The sequence below is a fragment of the Carassius carassius genome, chromosome 2 (genome assembly GCF_963082965.1).
Source record: "Carassius carassius chromosome 2, fCarCar2.1, whole genome shotgun sequence".
In the NCBI taxonomy this organism is placed as follows: domain Eukaryota; kingdom Metazoa; phylum Chordata; class Actinopteri; order Cypriniformes; family Cyprinidae; genus Carassius; species Carassius carassius.
The window spans coordinates 15,644,241-15,670,372 of NC_081756.1; the positions used below are offsets into that span (position 1 = coordinate 15,644,241).

The window sequence follows — 26,132 nt, forward strand, 5'->3', positions numbered from 1 at the left end:
ATATACATTTTAAAATGTTTTAATAATGAGGTCACTGAAAAAATACATAAAAAGCTTTATCACAATTAAAAATTTGTGTCATATTATTTTTATAGGTGTTTTTATTTTACTTCATTTACCTAATTTTATCTATTTATTTTTATTCTCATACAATTTCAAATCAGCATATGATAGCGATAGCATTGTTTTTACAGGATGTAATAATTGAATATTATTTTGGGGCTTAGTTAAAAATTTTTTTATTTTAGTCAACATTTGTAAATGATATTCCACCTTTTATTTTAGAACACATGATTATTTACCTGCTTTGGATGGTTTGACTACAAACCATGTAATACATTTTGGATTAAATATTACCCATGACTTGAAGAGTAAATGGCAAATGTGCAAGAGATCTTATTTTACTTTATTTATGACTATAATCCATAACATCTGTTTACTGCATAGAGCTTTGCAGTTTTATTGGGCTGTTCTGTGACACAACACCTGTTTTATGAATCATTAAAGCCTACTTATCTCTCTTTTCCCAGGAATCTTCAAGCCATGTCATGCAGTGGTGCCTCCTGGTCCTTACTTTGAGAACTGTGTGTTTGATCAGTGTGGCACTGGTGGTGCCACAGTGGCTCTGTGCCAAGCGATTCAAAGCTATGCTGACCTGTGCGCTCAAGCCGGGGTGCCAATTAACTGGAGGAATAACACCTTCTGTCGTAAGTGTTTGAGCCCTGCAGACATTCTGTAATGTGCCCTTAAAACCTGCAATTAACTCTATCCTGGTAACCTTTCTAAGACTCAGACTTTGTATTGTGCATGCCTCAATTAGGAAGTGATCAGTGAATGCCGTTTGTATTTTTGTGTTTCTAAATTAGCTGTGCTAAAAAAGGTTCTACTTTTATGTTTCTCTGTCTCTGCCCATAGTTTCTCATCCATCTTTCTCTTTTTTCCAACTATTTTCATTTTTTCATTTGTTTTTCTATAATTTCATTTCTCTTCTGACACATTGCACTCCTTTATTTCCATTTCTTCCAGCTATTAAATGTCTGGTTGGCAGTCACTATGAGCCGTGCGGTTCAGCCTGTCCCGCCAGCTGTCAGGACCCTGGATCTGAAAGCACCTGTTCTGAGCCCTGCGTTGAGGGATGTGTGTGTGACCCTGGTTTTGTCCTCAGTGGGGACAAGTGTGTGCCCTTCAGCCAGTGTGGTTGCACCGACAGAGACAACAACTACAGACCTGTGAGTTCTTCAGAAGATTGAATGAAACTTTTTGTACAAATTAAACAAATTTCAGTTCGCAATACGAATAGAGGTGTATTTTAATTATGCACGTTTTAATTTTTAATTTAGGCTATGTCCCTTTGTGCCTTTTAATTATTAATGTGTATCTGTGTGGTTTTCAGGTTGGAGACAGCTGGTTCACAAAAGATGATTGCACAGAGCGCTGTGTTTGTTCACCTTTCAATACGGTGACGTGCGAGGCATGGCAATGTGGTCCCGCTCAGGAATGTAAGGTCAATGAGGGTGAACTGGGCTGTGTGAACACAGGTACATGCTCTTTATATGTCTTCTGTCTATCTATATCACTATCCATCTATGTCTTTTTATGTGTCTGTGTATGTTTTTATGTGTCTCTCTGTCTGACACATGCTAATTGACCTTCTTTGCAGGAGTGGGCATTTGCCACATTGCTGGTGATCCTCACTACTACACTTTTGATGGCATCATGCACACCTACATGGGTACCTGCACTTACACGCTGGTGGCGATATGCGACACCTCTATGGTGACACCCTTCACCATCGTGGCCAAGAACGAAGAACGCGGCCAACCAGAAGCTTCGTATGTTCGCTCTGTGACCGTCTACCTGCCCACTGCCAACATCACCATCAGCAAGAATGGAAGAGTACTGGTGAGAGCCCGAAAAGGAAGGAAGAACAGATGCAGTAGTGGTTTTGACTAGACTGCATTTGCATGTCTTCTTCTGATTAAACGTCATGAATAGGCATATTACAGTGACATATTGCATAGTATCATAGATACGATTCTAAACAATAGTTATTCAGTGATATGATTGTGTTAATTCTCTGGTTTGAACACATATCTGTCCTCTCCGCTGACTAGCTGGATGAACGCAGGATAAAAACCCCCTACGACATCAGTTCAGCCAAGGCACAGGTGTTCACCAGTGGAGTAAACACCGTACTCGACACTGACTTTGGCCTGATTGTGAAGTTTGATGGAGTGCACCATGTCGAAATCACAGTCCCTGGAGACTATTTCAACAAGGTATGAAACTATACAAAAACATAGCTAGAACAGAACCCTACCTGATATTTATTGTGAATGTAGTATTTCGATACAAATTTTTGATTAGTAAACCAGATTATTATTTTTTTGTCAGAATTGCAATAAGAAAAGTGAAAGAATTTCCACAAGCAGATTTTACACATCACTCACTGAAACTTATTTTTTCCTGTAACTCAACTTTCTTTTTATAGGTGTGTGGAATGTGTGGTAACTACAACGGAGATTCCTCTGATGACAACTTGATGCCTGACGGCAAACCAGCCAAAGATGCCATTGAACTTGGTGACAGCTGGAAGGCTGAGGGAGACAGTGATCCTGGGTGAGTGTTAAATTATTTGTTTCCTCTAAACAAACTATAACTATAAACAAACCTTGATAGAACTTTGGTGCTTATGAATTTGAGCCAATCATGGTGAAAAATCAGTACTGTTTCTTCTCTTGTGTTCATCCGTTCCTCGTTCCTCCGTCCGCAGATGTCAACCTGATCCACGGCCGGATGACAAACCCAACTGCAACAAGAATGAGGAAGAAATCTACAAGTCACAGTGTGCGGCGTCTATCCTGTCCGATCACTTCAAGCCCTGTCACGCTCTCATTCCTCCAGAATCTTTCCTGGAGAACTGCGTCTATGACATGTGCGAGTATGATGGCATGCAGTCGACTCTGTGCGATAACATTGACGCTTATGCTCAGGCCTGTCATAGCGCTGGAGTCACGATCAGCTGGAGAAACAGCACCTTCTGTCGTAAGTGAAAGAGGAAAGAGGAAAGGAAAGATGAAGAGATGTGCTGAGAATGTAATGTTGAGCTGCGTGACAGGAGAAAGAATCATTGAATCATCAAGAGTTGCAACGATAAAAAGAGAAGGAATTTGATGCTGAATAAATTAAGCATTTATGAGATTCTTCACTGATAACCTCTAGGCTATGCATAAATATTAATTAATTTCTATGCATATTTTGAAGGTAGAAATGGTCTGTATGTCAGAAAAACATTGTTGTTCAAATCCGATGCATAAAAATTCTTTCCTTTGTGTTTTTGCTTTCCAGCTCTCCCGTGTCCACCAAACAGTCACTATTCTGAGTGCACAGCACCATGTCCTCCTACTTGTGCCGATCTCTTCCCCATATTCTGCCCATTACCACCCAACAGCTGTGTAGAGGGCTGCCAGTGCAATGGAGGTTTTGTGCTAAGTGATGGCAAGTGTATTCCCCTCTCAAGCTGTGGATGTGTTGACAGCAGTGGAGAGTATCATGATGTGAGTAAAGTTGCTCGATTTCTGTGACAGATGACTGAATATTGAAAGTTTTTTTTTTTTTTTTTTTAAGAAATTTAAGATACTTTTATTCAGCTAGGAACAACTAAAAGGGTACAAAATGATAGTAACACATTTATAATCTATAATGTTACAGAAGATTTCTATTTCAAATGAATGCTGCTCTTTTGACCTCATATTGATCGAAGAATCTTTAAAAAAAAGTATAATGGAAACAAGTATTGAGCAGCACAATTATTTTCTTTGGTAATAATAAGAAATGTTTCAGAATGATTTCTCAACAATCATGTGACAATGAAAACTGGAGTGATGGCTGCTGAAATATTTAGCTTCGCTTTCACAAGAATTGATCACATTTTGAAATATGCTAAAATAGAAGTTATTGTAAATTGTTATATTTCATAGGATTACAGCTTTTACTTTTTTGATTAAATAAATGCAGCCTTGGAGAATATAAGAGACTTCTTTCTAAGATTTAAAAATCTCACTGACCCCTAACTTTTCTGTTCTTCAACTCATTATTTAAATCAATTTCTACCTTCAATAATTATGGCAAAAAGATGATACAGTATTAGAAAAGGGTGCTGTAAAGATGGCTGTGCTTTCATTTTTTGTCACAAAATGTTACAATACTGCCTGGTATCAATTTTAGGTGGGAGATTCGTGGATAACGGACCACTGTGAACAGAGGTGCAGCTGCAGCCTTGGAGGAGTGCTGTCCTGCACGTCCTTTGAATGCAATGAGAACTCGATCTGTGATCTCAACAGCAATGGAGACCGTTACTGCAAACCTGAGAGTGAGTTTAGGACAGTTTTACTGTAAATAAAGTCAATTTACTTAATTCAGACCACCAGAGCAACCAAAATGTTGTATTTATTATAGATAAATGACCAAAAAATTGGCAACTCCTTTTACACATTTTATCTTAGTAAGGATTACTTCATGTTTCCAGTCTTGATGTTTTTGGGGTTTAATGACTGCGTCTTTAGGGCATCTAAAGTAATGTAAATGTTTAACCCTTGAAGCAGGTTCAAAGTCAGTCTTAATGTCCATCTCAGGAATTAACTAACTCAAACCTCTTTTACTTTTCATAGAATTCGATGACTGCAGTATTGCCGGGGACCCTCACTATCGTACCTTTGACAAATACAATCACCACTACCAGGGAGCGTATACCTATGTATTAACTCAGAGCAACAATCTACCGAGCTCCCTCACCCCTTTCATAGTCCGTGGCAAAAACCAGCGGCAGGGAGGCATCGGCCGGGTGTCACTGCTGCGCGAGGTCTATGTGGATGTGTACGGCATTATTGTTCGCATGCAGCAGAATAAGAAAGTGCTGGTGAGAGATTCATGGGACATGTAGTCAATCCTAATAGTTGTATCTAACAGACATTCAAACTACTACTTCATATATTGACCAGGCAATATAGTAAAATTACAATATCATGGATGTCTTCTCATTTTTTTCTCCATCAGGTCAATGATGAGAAAGTTGGTCTACCATTCAGTCCTGTACGTGGAGTGAACATAAAAACAAAATCTCGCTTTGTTATGCTCACAACTGACTTTGGCCTCTCTGTGCGCTTTGATGGCAATGCTCAAGCAGGTAGATCAAAACTTAAAATCGACAATTTGTCAGGGATTTTTTATGCACAATTTTTTTAAAGTATTTAATAACAAAAACTCTCTCTCTCTCTCTCTCTCTCTCTCTCTCTCTCTTTTTCCCTAAAGTGGTGACTCTGCCCAGTGTATACAGATCTCGTGTTCTCGGTCTTTGCGGTAATTATGATGGGCAGACCGGTAATGAGTACACAAAACCAGACGGCACAGTAACACGCAACCTCAATGAGTTTGGAGACAGCTGGAGAGTAACTGACAGACAGGCGGGTCTTCGTACCACATCCCTACCAAAGATGGTGCACCTACACAAGTAAGGAAGAATGCTATGCATTATAAATCAACTGGGAAATTCTCATGCACTTCACTCTAATCATAATATAAAAATCATGTCTTCTTTACTATTAGGCGTGAAGTGCAGGCCGACCCAGATTCAGGGTTTGAGACGACGGGCTGCACAGATGCTCTGCTGAATGAGCTGAATGGGAATAAAATGTGTGGGGCTCTCAGTGACCCTAATGGGCCTTTTGCTGCCTGTCATGCTGTGAATGCTCCGAATGACTTCCAGAAGTAAGTAATGTGTGCATGTGTTTGAGGGAGTGTACAAGTAATGCAAAGTGGGTGTGTGTTGCACAAACTATGTACAAGAGCTTGTGTATGTGTGTGCGTTTGACTGAGATAAACTTGTGATATGCCGATGTTGGTGCGGATGCACAGTCCTTCATTACCGTGTGTGTGTTTGCATTGCAGGGATTGTGTGTTTGACCTATGTGCTGAGCAGGGCAGTGAAGTACTGCGCTGTGAAAATTACGCGGTCTACGCTCGGGCTTGCCAAGATCAGGGTGTTAAAATAGGGCAGTGGAGAAAAGAACTTAATTGCGGTATGAAAAATAAAAAATAATTTACACAATGTAGACTTTATGCATGCTATAGCAATATAAACACACAATATGTTTCATTAAAAAAATTAATAAAAACCCTGCTGAAAATCAGGGATTCCAAAAAAATATATAGCAGTTTTCACTTTCAACATTGATAATAATAAGAAATGTTTCTTTAGCAAAAAATCTGCATACTGGATTGATTTCTCTAGGATCATGTGACACTGAACCTTCAGCGTTGCCATCACTGAAAAAGAAAACATTTAAAATATATTAAAATATACATTTTATTTAAAATTGTAATAATACTGCACAACATTACTTTTTTATTGTATTTGTGAACACATAAATGCAGCCTTGTTGTGCACAAGTTTTTTTTTTTTTTTTTGATTTTAACACGTTGCTCATCAGTGAAAACAACATTAGCACTCATTATGTCTATTATTAAGGGAAAATTTGGTTGTTATCAATATTATTATTTATTTATTTATTGGAGCCATTTTGTTCATCTGTTTCAAAAAGCAAAGTTTAACCAGTGTCATGAAAATGACGTCAATGCATTAATTTAGAGAGGTGATTGGCTGCCGTGGCTGGAGAGTACACATCAACATCTTCAGTTTTATGAGCTTTTCTCAGGGTTATATTCATGAGAATGTACTCTTATGATCCAGTCACTGTGCTGTATGCATGAGGTCATATTGCAGCGGAGAATTTATAAATATAGATAGATAGATAGATAGATAGATAGATAGATAGATAGATAGATAGATAGATAGATAGATAGATAGATAGATGTTCTTTTTTTTTCTATGTTCTTTCCTTATTGTGTGTGTTTGTGATTTAGGTCTGCAGTGTGGGCCCAACAGCAACTACACAGACTGTATGACTCCTTGCCCAGCGTCCTGCGCAGACCTGGCGGCTCCCTCCGAGTGTGAGCAAACACTGTGTGTGGAGGGATGTAACTGCGCCCCTGGCTTTGTCCTGAGCGACCAAGACTGTGTTCCTTACAGCGAGTGTGGATGCACTTACCTCGATCGCTATTATCTGGTGAGCCTTTTGATGCATGTAAAATACTACAGGTTAAAGGTTATGATATCGAATGAACTGCACAAGTCTTGATGATCATGTTTCTCTCTACACTTCCACATGCAGCTGAAGGAGACATTTGTGACAGAAGATTGTTCACAGAGGTGTGAATGTACTACGACTGGTGCTGTGTGTCAAACAAAGGGCTGTGGAGACAATGAGATCTGCACTGTGTACGACACCAAACGTGACTGTTATAGATGTGAGCTATTACACTCTTTATATTATCACAAGACGTTCTCAAAATATGTTTTTTAGTCTGGAAACGATACAGAATTGGATATCATGTTGTTACGTTATTATATTACTATGGAAGCTTATTTCTGCCATGCAATAAAAAATAATTGTGAATTTGTATGTAATTCATTAGAACTGTGAGATATAAACTAAACATTCAGACTTTCTTTTTCCTTTTTTTTTTGGAGTTTACATCTCACAATTCAGTTTTTAGAGAAAAAAAGACAGCATTGTAAGATAAATTATGAGAAAAAGTTTTTTCAATGGTGAAAACAAGCTTTCCTATATTGCAGATTTACTTATTTTTAACTTCTTTTGCCCTCTGTCTATCAGCGAGTCCATGTTTGAGCTCGCCCTGTCAGAATGATGGGACCTGTGTGGAAAAAGCAGATGGTCCTGGTTACACCTGCACTTGCTCTGAAGGTTTTGAGGGCACAAACTGTGAGGTCTTTAAAATCCCCTCTGAGGAAGGCCTGGGTAAGTGAATGGGAACAGACTGTATTTATTCTTTAACCTAACTAGTATTTACATGCCTAAATGTGAAACATATATGCCGGCCACATGCAAAGTTTTTCCTGCTTGCTGTTTTATAGATAAAATATCTATTATCTTGATTGGAGTCCTCGTGCCCCTTGGCGTCATCCTCATAGTCACAGCGATTGTGTGCATTTACAAGAAGTGCAGGTAAAGCCCATTTAAAGAATAAGGCAGATCTAAAGACACTCATCTCGCAATAAAGTTAAAAACTTTCCAAGCACTGACTTGAAATATTTTCAAACACTGGTTTTCTAAGGTAGATTAATGATATTAATGATCGTTAATCCTTTTTACACAGCAGCAAAAAGATGAGTGATGAATCAAGTCAATTTGAGTTGAACAAAAATACAGGTATGTGGTAAAGGATTATACTTTCTTCTTTCTAAAAAGAAAACAACAACTATGAAATGTTTAACGCGAGTTGTAATTTGAGCATTTCTAAATTTGTCCACAGATCAACCCTATGACACTCTAGATGACGATAAGAAGGAGGGAACAGACAACAGTGTGGTGAATGCCACAACATTTTGAAGCAAAACCGTTTTTTTGACAATGATTTGCTGACAAGATTGTGTTTATATTTATTCACTTTAAATGTCTTTGTGAAATATGTGAACTAACTTGCAAAACCTGTTTATATTTTACTTTTTAAAATTTTTCCAGTAACATATTTATAAACTTTATTATAATTTTTGGTCTTAGCTATGTTGTGATTTGGGGAATGAGTGCAATTATCAAATGTCTATAAACATCTAATGTGAAATAAATGATATTTTCTTCTGAAAAAATATTTTGTGCTTTATTTTTTTTATTATTATTTTAAATAAATTAACAAAACAATTTATGCCCTAGCTGCTTTTATTGAACTTGTTCAAGTGCAACAATCCAATGACCCACAACATTTTCAAGTGCAAAGCAGCAGTTCATAGAAGAGAAAAGTAAAAATGGTCTTGCTTGACCAGCTTTCTAAATGATTGAGTTCCACAAGGACTGTCCTCCAGAAGAGCTTCTTGGGGGGTATTGGCAATTCAGAAATGTTTAAAAGTTCAAACAAACAATACAATAGCAATACTCAACATATATTGCCTCATCTCTGATACCTTTTGTATAACTTCTAACCTCAAGCTATTTATAGAGACGGAGTAAATCCAGTGGTTAGACTTGCCAATTATCCATTGTTCTGTGATTTGCCTTGTCAAGAGGAAAAAATAAAATAAAATAAAGAATCCAAATGTTTTTGAAGATACAAGCTGTTCAGGAAAACATCAGATCCAGCCACCAGTCCTTTGAAACTTCCTTCTTCTTCCTCCAAAAAAACAGGTTTAAATTTTTAAACATAAACATGATCCAAATCTTTATGTTCATAAATTATCTAATCATGCCAAGCAACTTTTTTCACAAGTTGTCAATGTAAAATAATACTTAAATAGTCCAAAACAAGAAAACTGGCCAAGATGCAAATATGGAAATTTAGAATTGTAAAATTGAAATAAATCACAGTGTTTATATTAAAACATATTATCTACACCCACAATGCGGTTTTGGATAATTGTTACATTTCCACAGAATGAGAAGTCTGTCTAACTATTTCAGTCTGAAAAAATGAAACATTCAAGATCCTATAATCGGATACAATATAAAACCTTCAGTCCCGAGGATTAATCAGTAGTCTTCACATGTGCACAGAAATGTAAACATTCATAAAAGAAATCAATCGTACACCCCATTAAATGGCACAATGGGTTGACGCTTCATGCTAGTTGATTATTGATTATCACTACAGTCTGAGGGGATGTGCATATCAAGCGCTCTGCTAAAAACTGATGTTCAGTGTTAATACATAGAAATCAATACAACTGTATGACCAGAATCTGATAATTATATAAAGAATAATTATATAAAGAATAAAGATAATTATGGAGCAAAAGAAAAACGATCAGCATATTTGAATGTGACAGCATATTTCCAACACCAGGAAGGGAGGAGCAGAAATCAAATGGCATCTGCCAATAACACAAGCTCCACCTTCAGGAAACAGAAGTGACTTGATTTGATATTAATAGGTTGTGTGTAACCACGTGGAAAACCTGTATAGGTTCAAAATCTTGATTAACTGAAGTGTTAACATTACAGCAGTGAAAAAAAAAATCTGATGAATAAAATAAATACAAATGTAACAACAAACATAACTATTGAGTAAGAAATATCAGTGATATGGAGAGCGGCACTACAGTTACACTGAAGGGTGCAATAAACCCCAGACCAAAACCATTCCAGTGTACAGGACTGAAAAATTAAAGAAGCCTTCACAGACACAACATTGCAAACCATCTTTCAAGTAATTAAGGAAAACAATAAAAGCACTTTTACAAAGAGGAATAAAATATGGGCAGGGAAATGTTGGCAGTACTGACCAAAAAAAATGTAAAGACATTTAAAAAATATATCTAATATTAAGTAGTAAACAAAGAAAAACACAAATTTGTATGTGACATGCTTTTACAGTGGATATGACCAGGCCAAGATGGAATCTGATGAATTCTTCATTCTTTGCACTGATTTCGGGAGACAAATCTACAGAATAGATTTAAGCAAACACAATGTGTTTAATAAAGTGCTAGACTTATTTGTGTCTGAAAACATTGGCAAAACTATTAAATAAACAAGCGTGTATGGGGCCGGTTTTCTGAGCACACAGATTCCATGTGGGTCTGTGTTATGACCAACCATAACCATCCATCTTCCCTTTAAACAGCCATCAGAACAATATTTTAACTTGTATGTAACACAAGTTTCAGAACTTCACGACTCCAGTTAAATTAATAAACAATAAATCCCTGTGTTTATGGTTTCTTTTCATTCCTTCTGTCGAAATTGTCAAAACATTAGCTGCATGTAAATTGCAAATTGAAATTGTTTTCAAATAATCATAACTGTACAGCATTTATACAATGAATGCTGATAAAACGAAAAGAAAAATACATATTGAACTGAAACTTACAGACCACTTTACACTGCTTCAATGACACGTGGCTCTTTCTCAAAGTTCAAAAATATTCTTACTTCCTCTCCTCTGTGTGTGTGTGTGTGTGTGTGTGTGTGTCTGTGTTTGTGTGTGTGTGCATTTAGGTGTTTGAATCCAGTACCAGCACCTTGCACTCACGCTTGGCAATTTTGTCAAGTGACAAGATGTTCCTGTCTGGAGGGAGGTACAGCGGCCGTCCAACAGGAGAGCCCACAGGAGGGGTGATGGCCCTGCGCTCCATAACACTGCCTGTCCTGTAAGACACAAACAAACATGAGCATAGACAATGATCTGTGCTGCATAAATGACACAATCATGATTTGACAAAGAAAACATTGAGAAGTGAGATAATTGTAAGAGGATGTATCAGTCTACCATAGGCTAGATCCTATATCCTAGTTCCTGCCTATGAAGACAGTCCTAGATCAGTCAACTAAGATCTTCCATTGCAGTTGGAATTATGGTGTTTTCCACAAATATTACTAACTTGTAAAGACAGCTAAATACATTCATGTATAGACCAATTAATACTGTGTGTGATCAAATGTTTGGGGTCACTAAGATTTACCAAGATGCATTGAATTGATTAGTAATATTGTGAAATATTATTGCTATTTAAAACAAGAGTTCTATTGAATTATTGTTTAAAATGTCATTTATTCCTGTGATGACAAAGCTGAATTTTCACATGATCCTTCAGAAATCATTGTAATATTTGGTGCTGCAAAAATGTTTCTTATTATTATCAATGTTGAAAACAGTTGTACTGCTTAATATTTAATAAATATTATTATTATTATTTTTATTTCTCTTAAAAAAAATCTCATTGACCACAACCTTTTGAACAGTAGTGTATATTGTCACTGCACTAATAAAATAATTACATTTAACTAATTAAATTGTTACACAGTGGGTGAACAAAGATGCACTGCCAATCAAAAATGTTTCAATTAATTAATTAAAAATATTAATAAAAAAAATTATTTTATTATTTTATTAGTGCAGTGACAATATCAAACCTTTCAAATGAATTCAAATAAACATTTTTTGAATTACTTATTATTAAAAAGGCTGTCAATTTATTGCTATATTAAATTACTGTTAAACATATTAAATTCATATATAGTGTGTACAGTGTATGTGTGAGAGAGAACCTGTAAGATTGAACTGTATTTACATCAAGTGAAATAAATAAAGATCATATGTTTGTATATATGTGTGTGTGTGTACTTGTTTTTCTATTCTGGTGGGGACTTAAACCTGAATACACACAGACTCATGGGGACTGGTGTCACAGTGGGGACCTAAATTGAGGTCCCCACGGGTAAACAAGCTAATAAATTACACAGAATGAAGTTTCTTGAAAATCTAAAAATGCAGAAAGTTTCCTGGGAGGGTTAGGGTTAGGTGTAGGGTTGGTGTGGGGCGATAGAAAATACGGTCTGTACAGTATAAAAACCATTATGCCTATGGAGAGTCCCCACAAGGATAGCTGACCAGACATGTGTGTGTGTGTGTGTGTGTGTGTGTGTGCGCACGTTCAACGCTATACCTTGTGAGGTGAAACTTGGATGGCTGCTGGTGAGAAAAGGACTGAGAGCGGCCCAGACTGAGACTGGCCTGATGTCGGTCCAGAATATCTCTAACCGCTGGACTGGACGGACTGTTCTTGCGGGACAACGGACGTGCATCAGGGGGAGGGTTGGACACGGACGCTGTGAACTGTAACTTCAGTTTCATGTGCTGACTCAACTAAAGACAGACAAGACAGAATAGCAGATATCGAGGTGTGCAGATCCAGTAATGTAACTCATTGGTTTTGTTAAAGGAAGTAAAACAGAATACTGAATTGCTCACGTCACACATATTAGACTCTTTACCTCAAAAAGACCTGCTCGGAGTATCTGGAAAGCTACACTGACGGAAAGGGTACTGCCTTTTCGACAGTAACCCAGGTTACTGAGAGGAGAATGACACACCACTGCATTGACCGCAGGATCCTCTTTCTGTCCACGACCTGAGAAGAAGAGAGGGTCAAAAAACATCTGGACATACAGCAGAAGGCAATATTTTAGTCATGATCAAGCAGTTAACACACACACACACACACGTTTGTTTTTGTGAAAAGTAGGGACATCCCATAGGCGTAATGGTTTTTATACTGTACAAACTGTATATTATATGACACTACACCTAACCTTAACCCTCACAGGAAACTTTGTGCATTTTTACTTTCTCAAAAAAAAAAAAAACTCATTCTGTATGATTTATAAGCGTTTTGAAAAATGGGGACATGGGTTATGTCCTCATAAGTCACCGTCTCCTTGTAATACCTGTGTCATACCCATGTCATTATACAGAGTTGTGTCCTGATATGTCACAAAAACAAGAGCACACACACACACACACACACATTGAGTTGTGCTGTTCTCTCTGCACAATCCTTATCAATAAAATAGCCTACAAAAACAAACAAGCACAAAAAGAAACCAAAAACTATAATAACATTAAACCTTCCATTCATAAAGACATTTAAAAAATCGAATCAAATATGAATGAGTTTGGAAGGTTTATTGTCCATCTGCAATGCAGTTAATGTGCAGTCTGTATTCTTCTACTCATTTGTGTTTGATGTGCTAGGCCTGACATTAGCTCATCTGGCATTACATTACAAATAGTCACATACACAGCTACAGCCTCAGACTCTGTGTTATCTACATCTACAAGCATGAACCACAACCTTTATGAGCAAATAACATTTAGCAACGTTTGCCTTTGCTCTCTACTTTGCTTTTATCAGGCCTGTCTCTGATAGCGGCAACACTTTTTCCATGGTTGCAATATTTTTTATCAACTTTGCAAACAACAACTGACTGTCAATCACACGTTGCTTAATACCTTCTCACTTTCTCTGCTACATTTCCCCACTTTAGCCGAACACTCTTCTTGGCACTTTTTTTTTACATGATACACAAAGTTTCTCTCCTCCCTCTTCAAACTAGTGTTGTTAATGTTTACTAAAACAAAAACTATTAAAACATTCCTTTTATATGAAATGAAGTAAAGCTTAAATAAATGCAATATAAATATTAGAAAGTAAACTCATAACAGTGGATTCGGGCATCCGCCATGACACTCGCAGTGTGAAATACCGCAAGCAGAGTGATACAAACAGTGAAACAGTTCGAGCTCTATCAATCTAATATCACTCTTATCAGCCAATCAGGTTTGAGGACCAGATAGAACTGTAGTGTGTGTATATATATATATATATATATATATATATATATAAAAACGAAAAAGTTTTTTATAAATATGCACAAAAAAAAAATGAAAACTGAAAATATAATGGATATATAGAAATAAATAGTCTTTAACTGTAGTAATAGTTATTTGCCTGCTCAAACTCATCTTCACAATGACAAACTGATTTTCTTTCATAAAATAGATTGTAGGTAATAATCCACCTCTTCGGGTGTCTCCTTTTTGTTTTCTAACTTATAAAATAATATTCCATTACACTGTAAAAAAACAGCTACAGATGGTTCAGTGCTTGAGTGTACTGTCCATATGAATAAAACCGAATCAAAAACAATTTCAGACCTTTCGGCAAACCTGTTTGATCTATTAGATCAAAAGAGTAACTAATTTATGATCTGGCATCACACAGCTGATAGAGAACGCTTTCTGATATATTATCAGAGAAAATTATTCTCGGGTGTCACATGTTAATATATCAAAGCAGTCACACTAATCAATTCAATCGCCAGCAGCTATATGTTCTTAAACTTGTTTTTACTATTTTACCCATCCTCACCTTCAGGCGTCCAGACTAGACGGACTGCCAGAAAGTCCTGCAAGTTGTTGAGGAGGGTATATCTCACCCGGAAATGTTCGTGAGCCTTGACCGCACTGGGGCAGCTAGCTGTCATAATGAAGCGCGGCCGGTCCAGTCTCACACTAGGGAGACTATAGTGAGTGTAGATAGAGTTGGTGAAGGGCAATTTAGAAGTGGACCATTGTAAGACTGCAACTAATGGCACCTCTAGTCCCTGCAGCAAAAAGAAACATGACATTTTATTAATACAATTTATTGAATTAATACATTTATATCATCAAAGTTTTCAATAATCGCAAAGAAGATAAATGGCTGTGGGATACATATTTGTAGCCTGTTATGACTTAAAATATCCTGATGGCCCACCTCAGTTGAATCATCTTGTGGCTGGTTATTGAGCTGCAGCTGGAAGAGAAAGTTCTGCTCTTCTAGAGCACTGAGCATGCTGGGAAGGTGACTGGACTCGCTGTCCATTCTGTAAAAGGATGCCATGGCAACTTCTCCTGACTGATGACTGAAACACAAAACAATTAAACATTAACACAAACTCGTTCAGATGCATCTGGGTGAATCTATGATTGCAGGTACTTTGTTGTCCTTTTTTATTTATTAATATTTTTAGTTATTTTAATAATTTGTTACTCATTGTCATGGATCACATGATTTCACAGGCCATAGCAATACACTATTTGATGTAAAAAGTGTCTTGTATGGCTAAAAATTGACAGAAACTGTCAATTCTGTTACATACTGTCATCATGATGAAATCATAAAAATAATTAGCATTCCCTCAAGGAAATAGTGCTATTTTAAAAAGTGTTTTACAAAATTTTTGATTTTGGGCTTTGGTTCTGTATTTTATTTTATATATATATATATATATATATATATATATACACACTGAAAAAAATTATAAACGCAACACTTTTGTTTTTGTCACCATTTTTCATGAGCTGAACTCAAAGATCTAAGACTTTTTCTATGTCCACAAAAGGCCTATTTCTCTCAAATAAATCAAAATCTGTGTTAGTGAACACTTCTCTTTTGCCGAGATAATCCATCCACCTCACAGGTGTGGCATATCAAGATGCTGATTAGACAGCATGATTATTGCACAGGTGTGCCTCAGGCTGCCCACAATAAAAGGCCACTCTAAAATGTGCAGTTTTACTGTATTGGGGGGTCCGGGGGGTCCAAAAACCAGTCAGTATCCGGTGTGACCACCATTTGCCTCATGCAGTGCAACAAATCTCCTTCACATAAAGTAGATCAGGTTGTTGATTGTGGCCTGTGGAATGTTGGTCCACTTCTCTTCAATGGCTGTGCGAAGTTGCTCGATATTGGGAGGAACTGGAACATGCTGTAATATAAGCCGATCCAGAGCATCCCAAACATGCTCAGTGGGTGACATGTCGGTGAGTATGCTGCCCATGCAAGAACTGGGATGTTTTCAGCTTCCACGAATTGTGTACATCTCCTTCCAACATGGGGACGTGCATTATCATGCTGAAACATGAGGTGATGGTCGTGGATGAATGTCACAACAATGGGCCTCAGGATCTCGTCACTGTATCTCTGTGCATTCAAAATGCCATCAATAAAATGCACCTGTGTCCGTTGTCCATAACATACGCCTGCCCATACCATAACCCCACCGCCACCTTGGGCCACTCGATCCACAACATTGACATCAACAAACCACTCAAGCACACGATTCATAATTTTGTTCAGTATATACAAATATATATATATATATATATATATAGAGAGAGAGAGAGAGAGAGAGAGAGAGAGAGCGAGAGAGATAAAGAAGATGAATCACAATTCAGTATGCATTCATTTAAATAAAGCATTTAAATAATATTTTGATATCATCATGGTCAGTTACTTTTTAAATGTTGAAGATTCTATAAAATTTTGTCAATAACTAAACCAATCCATCTTGTGTTATCTGCAAAACAATATTTAAACACTGAAGTGTTTCGGGCTGAATAAATAGCAGCTGTTTATTATTCAGGGACATGATTTTATAACAACCCATAATCAGAACGTTTGGTGTACGTGAACGTTTCTCTTACCAAACATTGTCCACCAGCAGTACAGAGCCATCTGGCATCATTGGTAAGTACGAAGAATTGAAGTTGGGAAAGATCTTGATGTCACGTACACACACTTCCTCTTGAGAACTTGCATTTAACACTGAAACAGATGGTCAAACATACATAAACAGGCGTCTATCACATAAAGATACAGGAAACCACAAAAATAAGAGACATAGTGCATACACCACAGCACTACAGAACTACTGCCTACTTCTAGCACAAATTCTGTATAATATGGGACTTTTCTCACCAGATAGATACAGGATTACTTTTATAATGAGGTATGAATGTCTTTCTTAACTCCCTTACATCAGGACCACTAAGGACCTATTATATCATAATCATAAGACATACATATCAAATTACATTGAATATTATTATCAGCTCAATATTTTTCTGGAAACCATGATACAACACCGCCCCAACCCCCCCCCCCCCCCCCCCCATTTTAAAAAGTATGTACTGTCATTTAGATTTTAAAGAATCCTTGCTTAAAAAAAAAAAAAAAACCTTAATGACCCCAACCTTTTCAACAGTATTGTATATTTATCATGTGTGCTTATAAAATGTGCAAAGAACTAGAAATAGGGCTGACGTTACCTTTGAGGACAGTCAAGTGTCTCCCTGAGACTGTCATCTGTTGACACTTTACAGTCGGAGGGGGCAGGACATTAAGTGTGGTGCTGACTGTTGGCAAGCAAGAGAAAAACAACGCCAATTTAAAGCAATTTCCTAAACAGCACATGTATCAAAAAATGTTTAACAGTAAAGTTAATATATGTTAATTACAGTTCTGAAATACATGACATTTCAATAATGTATGTGACTAGTGCTGGGCAATATGGCCCAAAAAACTGTCATGGTAAGATTTTTCATATTAGTCGATATCGATAATTATCACAATAAATTTCAAATCTTTATTCCTATCAAGTTTAAAGGCAGATTTTTGCTCCTAAGTGAAAGCTGTAGAAATCGGACAGTTATTTTTGGTTTTAAATGACAAACAGTAAATGGTTTTGAATTTTTTAAACATTTTTTTAGCCATTCATCCTTAACAAAAATAAATATCAATATACAAAAATGTATTTCTTAATATCTGCATGTGATATTGTTTTAAATCATGAAACAGGTTTGTGTTGCCTGACTTTGATGAAGTGTATCTTCAGCAAAGTTTGCAGTGCAGGCTGCAATGTTGATGTTAAATTTTTGGTCTCTTAGAAATGCACATATAACCGTAGCTTGAGTTTGGATGCAGATGTAAACTTATGTTCATTTTCAATTATGTTGCTGTCAACTTTTATTAACAGCAACATCTGTAAAAAAAAACTGTAACAACCTCATTTTTATATGGTGAAATTTAATTATCTGGACTGAGTTTTATTAAATTTAACCATTCATCTTCCATAGTAGCAAACATTTAGATCATGATAACCACAATTAAAACAACACATACAGCACCTCAATACCACAGTAAACATTTAACTGTGTAATTATGGTTTCTAGGTATTTGTATGAAAAATATGTTTAGTATAAAAGCAAAAATGCTATAGCATAATCACAAAATAATATTGTAATTAACTATATTCCATTACTCCTTTAATACATAATACATTAATAATATAATACAATTCCGTATGAGTATCCCTCATTTATGCCACAATACTATGGTGCAGTCAGTGTTACTACAGTAAATCCATGGTAAATGATGGCGATTTGTAGATTTAAAGCCTTCTGACGGTCTCGTTGCTCCTGTTTGTCAGCGCTGTGTAATCTGGCTCTAAGCTACTTTAAATCACAGATTCATTTGTGCCCTTCTCTGAAGTCCAGCGCATCTCACCGGATCCCACAGTGCTGTTGAGTGTCATGTGACCGAGACTCATCAGCGAGTGAACGCATCTGCTCTAGTCTAGTGAGCTCATGACGCGTTGCTGTTTGAGTCGAGCAGATAAATGTTCCATGTGTTAGGCTTCAAATAAGTAGCGCTGATTCCTTTGCTTTTGGCAAAAACATTATAAATAAGCATATCGAACTTTTTATGTAGCTTTTTTTATCGAGGCAAAATTATATCGCGTATCGCGATAATTACCGTTTTTGTTTTATCACCCAGCCCTATATGTGACACAGAGAGAAAAAAACTAACATTGACACTTGGCAGATAAAGAAACAGAGAGGAGAGATAATGAAAGGAAAGCAATGGCGATTAAAGACGAGTGTAAAAGGCAGATCCCTGAGGTCCCACATCAATAATGAGATCATGCAATATTGGGATGAAGGATCCAAGAGCTCACCCTGCGCTTTGAAGGTGTTTAGATCCTGGCGAAATGTTTGGCAGGGACTCTTTTGCTGGAGGATGCTGAGGTAGCCATGCTCTTGGATCTCAGCTTTCTCCTCTTCTTGCTTCCACACAGTTACAATTATCTGCATTGAGGTAACACACAAGCACATAAATCAGAGGTGCAGTCAGCAACACATGCAACATGACTTATCATGAGCATAGGTGTTTGGTCTACATATCTTGCACACACACTCACACTGCTTTGCATTAGAACCTTGCACAAGCACGCAAAACTAATCAGCAATTGATGCATGAATGCATGAATGCATGAATTCAAGAACACAAACACACACACACACACACACACACAAACACACACAAACCCACACAAATATTAGCCATACCTTCACTTTGAGAGTGTTGACAGGGAGCTTATCCAGTGACACAGTCAGGGGGAAGATGACCTCATCGCTTAAAACAACTGGCTCATCCACAGGAGACTAAAGAAACAAAGTAAAATACTTCAAGGTGACACATGGGACAAGGGAAGACACTATTTTTTCTGTATGTGTAGAGCAGGGTTTCCCAAACAGGGGTTCCCAAACCCCTGGGGGTCCATGAAGGAAACTTCAAGTGGATTGTAATTTGTGAGTTTTCAAAGCACTTTGCACTGTGTTCATGTGAGCAGCTTGTGATCTGGTGTATTCAGCATCTAAAAGTTTCTCGTTTCACAGTAAATGCAGCGAACTCCATCTCTGCATGAGCTGGTAGTTCACAGTTTTTCTCAGCACTGTAAGTGCAATTATCACAACTGTGTCCTGGAACATCACAAGTCTGTAAAAAACATTTAATTCATGCTTCAAAACCTAGTTATTGTGTCAGCGAAATGGCCAATGCCACAAAAACACATGCAAATGGCTTAAATCAATAAGAAATTCAAATCTGATATGAATAATATACTAACTGTTCAGACATATGAACTTATTGCTTTGAGAAATAAACAACAATTTGAGAACTGAGCCAAAGCTTGGGATTTTAAATGTTTAAAGTTCACGGGTTTCAACATTTGAAAAAGAAGACTTTAAAGCATAAATATTAGCACTGTACCTTTTAAAAATACAATAATTATTAAATATTTTTCAGCTTAATTGTAATTTGTAATATATTTCTGTCTTCATTTGTGTAATTAGAGTTAATACATCATCATCAATACACCCTTTCACAACTAAAAAAAAGGGTTGTCTATTTTAAAGTTCAGATACAAAAAACAAAACAAAACACTTAGTAAAAAAGAATTTCCTGTTGCTTTACAGCAGAATTTTTCTCATATTTTAAGCAGTTTGCATTATTGATTCTGTTATTTGCCATTTAATACTGTGAAGCAGTTTCTAGACAATCTATATTGTATTAAGTGCTATATAAAAAAAGGTGACTTGATTTGATCTTTTTAGTTGCATGTCATGTGACCATCAACCGACATCAGAGAATATGTGACGTGTCATTATTGAAAAATTAACTTAAAATGACAGGGGGTATTTCAAGCAAATAAATTACGTCTAAGGAGTCCAGCGTGGTGTAGGGTATCTGCTTGTTCTTGTACCTCAGAGACAATATCTAAGTCATACAACCTTGGCTTACAGTTTGAGTATCATAGCTCTGTAATGACTGACTCCTAAAACTGGATTGGTGCATTTTAAAAGATTTGCACTTCTGGGTGTGTGACTGGCAAAGAAAGCAGTGCAAATAGCAGACTAAGCTCTCATTTCACAGGGTGGGTTCTACCCCTGTTTGAAAAATGTATTGCCTTGCTTTGCTTCTTATGAGAATTTCCAATAGGAAAAAACACAGAAGCACTGCACTTTGGTGGACTGTCAAACTTTGGTTAGATGTGAACATTTTTTCCTAAATTCTTGATATAAACAGACTTGACTTAAACATTAAAATGACCATATTTCATTCTCCAGATGCTATTTACAATCTGCATATGTTATTTATCTCTTAAATAATTTCTGTATGCTGGGCTGGGGTATACAGACATTTAAGAGGCTATAGGGGGAGCAAACAGGTCCAAAACACTGAAAAGGAGTCCCTAAAAATACTCTGGTCAAATGACTTAGGATATAACCTCTCTTGGTATTAAAATCATTTTAATCTAAAAAGGGCAGAATGCTATGAGAAGACCTCAAGGTAAATGTTTCTTTTTTTTCTTACATGTTACTTTCATTGTCAACATAAATGATAAATTTCAAAAGCATAAATAAAAAGCTGAAACCATATTTTCAACTTCAGAAGACAAGTGCAACAATCGGATGTCTACTGAAGGCTTTAAATTTGTCCAAAATGTCACTGTTTTTAAAGAATTAAAGTCAAGCCTATGTTTGTGGAATGAGTGTTGCACTTTCCTTCTAAAGTCTGAAATTGTATACAGAAATTATATGAATTTAATCTTCATGCCCTTTTAAAGTTTAAAGTTTTACATTTACCCTTATTTGTTTCAGAAGTAGTGTTGAGTTTTTACTTTAGCTTATCTGTGCGGATTCATGAAGCTTGCTGACTAACATTGGATTGCGTCACACTGAAGCGGACTGTTTATCTTCTGTCTTGTTCTATTTTTGTGTGTTTTCTTCTCCATCTAATACTACATATATCAATATATAGGACATTTGATATTCACATATGGCAACCAGGGCCGGATTAACCATACGGGCAACTGGGCAATTGCCCAGGGGCCCAAGACCTCTAAAGGGCCCAGGGCAGCAAGGGCACGAGCAAAATACTGTATCTGGTAATCTCCCGCTTTACATTAAACAAACTGTCAACACGGGCTTTTGCGCTGCACAGAGAGACGCTGCGCTGCCTATGACTTTGAACGTGAGTTGAGAGCGGTTGAGAGTCAGTCTCATGCGGAATGACCAATGAAGAGAGGGCCTCAAGTTAAGACCCTCTCCTCATTGGTCAGTCCGGATGAGGTTGGTCAAATGTTACGCCGAGCGGGTTACGTCAGGCGTTGCTACAACAGAAAGAAATCTGACATGGAGAAGCTAAATGGGAGCGCGAAGCGGAAATTAAAAAAGGAAAAGGACATCAGAAACGCAGAAAATTTTAAGTATATACCTAAAATAGGTCATTTCTTCACTCCTGTTAATGTTGCCGACAGTTCTGTTAAGTCAGCTTCCGTCAACGACGAGGACAACTCAGCTAGCCAGGACTTTTCTACAAGATGCCAAATGAAAGCAAACATGCACTTCCTCATTATTTAGGATTAAAATTGTGTGTTTTGACAGGTTTGTAGTATTTATTTTTATCTTGTCTTCTAGAGAGAAATTGTGTGACAGACACGGCTCTGCACTTTCTATTTTAGCTATTGGACATGAACTTGTTAGTGGCCTTGATTTTGAAGATGTTATACTGTACACCAGTTTGCACAGTCAAAGTCCAGAAAAAAGCCATTGTAAGATGTGTTTGCCAAATGAAGGCATTTCAAATTCAAACATGCACTTCCTCATTATTTAGGACTAAAATTGTGTGTTTTGCCAGATTATGTAGCATTTATTTCTGTCTTGTCTTCTTCAGAGAAATTGACAGATTTCTAAATGTTTATGTAGCACTACAATGTTTAACTGGTTAATTGTGCTGTGATATGTTGTTGTTCTATTTTAAAACAAGTTAAAATGAGCTTAGGATAAAAATGTTTATGAGCAGATAACAGTGATACTGCATTTTATTTATTTATTTTTTTCCTTGAGGTGCCAGCTTTATTAAAATGCTGTATATTGTTGTGGAGGGAAAACTGGCAGATTTCAAATTGTTTGTGTTGGACTAATAACTTGATTGCCTTGTTGAATTCTGAGGAAACAGGGTCACCCTGTCAGGGTGATTTCTGCTTAAAATGAGCTGAGGACCAAAATGTTTCTTGATGTGTTGTCTGTGGTCTTCTGTTATAGCTATATCAATTCAATACATTTCTATTGGGAATAAATGTTGTTAAATAAACAATGGTTTGAAAGTGGTTGCTTATTTATTCATTTTTGTGAAAATGGAGGATATTTCCCTCCCTCTCAATGTAGTGGGTCAATTTTACCAGATTATACAGATGCTGATGTGTTTTGTTTTCATAGCATCATATGTGAGTGAATGTCTTTGATAGGGGACATAGTAGTGCATTTGTAGTTCTATGAGCATTTAAATATTTGTAAATCAAAATACACCTGATGACAGTTAGAATTTGATATGTATATGTATATGTATATTAGTATATGACCATATTATGGTGATCCTGGGGTCGTGATGATGGGGCTCTTGAATATTGTTGCCCAGGGTACAACAAAGTGTTAATCTGGCCCTGATGGCAACACCTCATAGATAAATGCCTTTTGTGAAATCAAATAGCTTTTTTCCTAGAAGATGTTTGGAGTCTTCATCTTGTGTGACGATCCTATTATTCGATGATATTTCTCAAAATTACTGTTCACTTCTTTTGGTATAAAATGTTTTTTAGTTAAAACATTACTGAGTGCACCTGCAGGGGTTCAAGTCAGGAACTGTTATAGAAATATACTGCATGATAGCATTCTGGCCAGAATACTAAAATGAGGAAGTCCTTTGCGGTACTATGACTATCCTCAATTATAAATTAAAAACGACTGTGTTCTGTAGGGTTGCCAGCCATAAGAATAGGCAAACACATCTCTCTCTCAAACAGTACAACAGGAAATGTCAACACTTCCGTGTTTTATGTAGATCGTCAGATATATTTGTATGCTTAGCAGTGAAAGTTAACTGTACAGTAAACAGCTATTCTCCAATAGACTTGAGTGTTTGTTTAAGCACCTGTACAGGAGCCTTGCGGAATTCCCTCACGCCGTTGCCGGGGTTGTTGTGAATGAGGAGCGGCTTGCATTCCCTGAAGCCCCGGTACCTCGGGCCCCCTCTAACGTTACCTGCGCAGCCCACCTCCGCAGCATCATCATCGTCCGTGTCCTCCACACACTCGTCCCCGCTGCTGTGGTAGTCGTGATACAGAGGCTGTGTCCGCTGTCGGTTGTCACCAGGGCTAACGCTGGCCACGGCGCAGAGAGAGCCGGCCAGCTCCCTCCAAGACCGACTGCTGTGATGCTCCGAGCCGCTGCCATCCGCTGCCGCAGTGCAGGTCGACCCGGACACCGACGCGACGCTCTGAGAGCGCAAAACCAGCAGAAAGCGCACGGTTTCCCCGAGATAAAGGTGACTCCGACGCGGGAGCGTGCGGTATTTGGCCGGGTCCGACAGGTCTGAGATGGGGACGGCCGGAAAATACATAAAGTACTCGCATTGCGATTCCATCATTAACACCATGACCATCACAGCGCGCGCTGCAATCAGACAGCGAAGGTATCCGGTTAGCCTGAGCAGCATGCAAATAACACTCCCATTCAATAAAGAATCTCTAAATTAAACGAGCCCGTTTTACCTTTCACCTCGCATAATATCACGGTTTCCCAGACTGAACAAAAATTAAATTCATCCTATTTTGTCCCATTTCTGTTGGCTGCCAGTAACGTATCGCACGCATTCAAGTGCGCTGTATGACAGGCACGCTTATCGATGTAGAGCGGCATAACAGCTAGGCAAGAATAGTCGCTTATCGATAAAGGTAAACAATGGTATAGATGTGAGAACAGGTTTGTTTAATTCTGCGATTCATTATTATAACTGCTATATTTCACTACTTTGTTTGTGATGATGTTCGACTGAAATGTATTATATTATTATTACCAACAAATAATAATTTTAATAATTAATAATGATATATTTGGCCATTTAAGCATGGGGAAAGTTCTGTTTTGAAGCTGCTTTGTATCTAATGTCTACATTTAAAAATAAAAAAAAAAACTAACATACCATAACATGGTAAATATGGTTGAACCTGTGTTCTTGAGAAAATTTTTAGCTTTAGATTTGATGACTTCATAAAATTCACTCTCTACTGTTATGCATGTTGCCCCTTTCTTTGTTTCTTTACATTTCAGTAAATACTTCAGAATTAATAAATTTTAGCTTATTTCATTAAAGGCAACTTATATTAAATAAAATTTCCATGGCTCAAATTTGGGATTTTGTTAATATTTTTTTTCTGTACAAAGACAAACATAAGCTGAAATATTAAATGTCACAGATGTAGATTTACGGAGTAATCCTCTATTTTGAAGGGGTGGTTAGCTTTAGCAATCTTTGTTTCATTTTATGCAAATGGTGACAGTTAAAAAAATGGCAAAAAGCACTTATTGTGTTTTTTTTTTTTTTTGCCTCAGGTTTGTATGTCTGTAACTCAAGAAGTGTAAAAAATGTCTTAGTATCCTTTTAGATTCAGGTTCTTAAAAAACTTTCCTTTTGGTATCTTCATTTTAAAGGCCCTCAATGGTTCATTCCCAGACATGTGGAGATCTTAATGCGGCTCCATGCGTAAACTGGTAAATTGTACACATTTTTACCATGTGTACAAATGTGGGTCATTTTGCAATACAGCGGATATTTTTTTCCTTTAAAGAGAAATATCTTATACAGATATATTAAGATATTCAGATATCTTCTTGAGTAATAGACATGTAAACCTGAGGCAAAAAAAACACACAAGAAGTGCTAAAGTCAACAGATATTACTAATATCACTACCAATTTCTGGCCTTATGTGCAAACTGAGTTCCTATTTGCAGGCTATACATAAAGGTCACAGGTGTATTTTGAGAACAGCCCATGAAAATACATATGCAAACCTACAGTTCCAGCACCTATTTCCATTGTGTTAAATGTTGTATATCAAATAAGCATCCTGTAGCAATGATCTTATCTCATTCAGTGCAGAGATCCGGTGCATGAGGAGGACACTAATACTAGCTATTAGAAAAAAACATTAGAAACACTTTTGTCACATGTAAATTTTTGTTTTATTTTACTACATACAAGTAAACCAAATCAAG

The 26,132-nt window shown here is 37.0% G+C and overlaps 2 protein-coding genes and 1 long non-coding RNA gene across 3 annotated transcripts in view; 1 reads left to right on the forward strand and 2 right to left on the reverse strand.

Annotated features, from left to right (window-relative positions):
• The window catches only part of LOC132098634 (IgGFc-binding protein-like), a 46,657-nt gene extending 37,965 nt beyond the window's left edge, over positions 1-8,692 (forward strand). The window contains exons 83-102 of the mRNA XM_059504711.1: positions 531-707; positions 1,027-1,229; positions 1,394-1,538; positions 1,661-1,902; positions 2,115-2,279; positions 2,492-2,619; positions 2,774-3,045; positions 3,349-3,557; positions 4,228-4,372; positions 4,671-4,918; positions 5,056-5,185; positions 5,311-5,509; positions 5,605-5,766; positions 5,947-6,077; positions 6,922-7,124; positions 7,230-7,365; positions 7,734-7,877; positions 7,994-8,084; positions 8,236-8,288; positions 8,392-8,692. Coding sequence (XP_059360694.1) covers positions 531-707; positions 1,027-1,229; positions 1,394-1,538; positions 1,661-1,902; positions 2,115-2,279; positions 2,492-2,619; positions 2,774-3,045; positions 3,349-3,557; positions 4,228-4,372; positions 4,671-4,918; positions 5,056-5,185; positions 5,311-5,509; positions 5,605-5,766; positions 5,947-6,077; positions 6,922-7,124; positions 7,230-7,365; positions 7,734-7,877; positions 7,994-8,084; positions 8,236-8,288; positions 8,392-8,468 — 3,260 coding nt within the window. The 3' untranslated portion in view covers positions 8,469-8,692. The remainder of the gene's footprint in view (positions 1-530; positions 708-1,026; positions 1,230-1,393; positions 1,539-1,660; positions 1,903-2,114; positions 2,280-2,491; positions 2,620-2,773; positions 3,046-3,348; positions 3,558-4,227; positions 4,373-4,670; positions 4,919-5,055; positions 5,186-5,310; positions 5,510-5,604; positions 5,767-5,946; positions 6,078-6,921; positions 7,125-7,229; positions 7,366-7,733; positions 7,878-7,993; positions 8,085-8,235; positions 8,289-8,391) is intronic.
• Positions 8,693-9,476: 784 nt separating this feature from the next.
• On the reverse strand, positions 9,477-10,020 carry LOC132097151 (uncharacterized). The gene is made up of 2 exons (XR_009422679.1): positions 9,908-10,020; positions 9,477-9,747 (listed from the first exon to the last, which is right to left on the reverse strand). It is a non-coding gene; the product is annotated as an uncharacterized LOC132097151 (long non-coding RNA).
• A 606-nt stretch (positions 10,021-10,626) lies between these two features.
• Positions 10,627-24,850, reverse strand: LOC132104181 (trafficking protein particle complex subunit 14-like). The gene is made up of 10 exons (XM_059509457.1): positions 24,008-24,850; positions 19,582-19,677; positions 19,191-19,320; positions 17,503-17,589; positions 16,879-16,999; positions 15,167-15,314; positions 14,780-15,014; positions 12,843-12,979; positions 12,515-12,714; positions 10,627-11,216 (listed from the first exon to the last, which is right to left on the reverse strand). The coding sequence occupies exons 1-10, from the start codon at positions 24,569-24,571 to the stop codon at positions 11,063-11,065; spliced, it is 1,872 nt and encodes a 623-aa protein (XP_059365440.1). The 5' UTR covers positions 24,572-24,850; the 3' UTR covers positions 10,627-11,062.
• Positions 24,851-26,132: the final 1,282 nt, after the last annotated feature.

Excerpts from the sequence above, each read along its gene's own strand:
- LOC132104181 (XM_059509457.1), bottom strand. The coding sequence starts at position 24,571 with ATGCTGCTCAGGCTAACCGGATACCTTCGCTGTCTGATTGCAGCGCGC. Across the intron at positions 17,590-19,190 it reads AAACACCTTCAAAGCGCAGG|TCAGCACCACACTTAATGTC; the intron begins GTGAGCTCTTGG and ends GCTTGCCAACAG. Across the intron at positions 12,980-14,779 it reads TCTAGTCTGGACGCCTGAAG|GTCGTGGACAGAAAGAGGAT; the intron begins GTGAGGATGGGT and ends TCTTCTTCTCAG.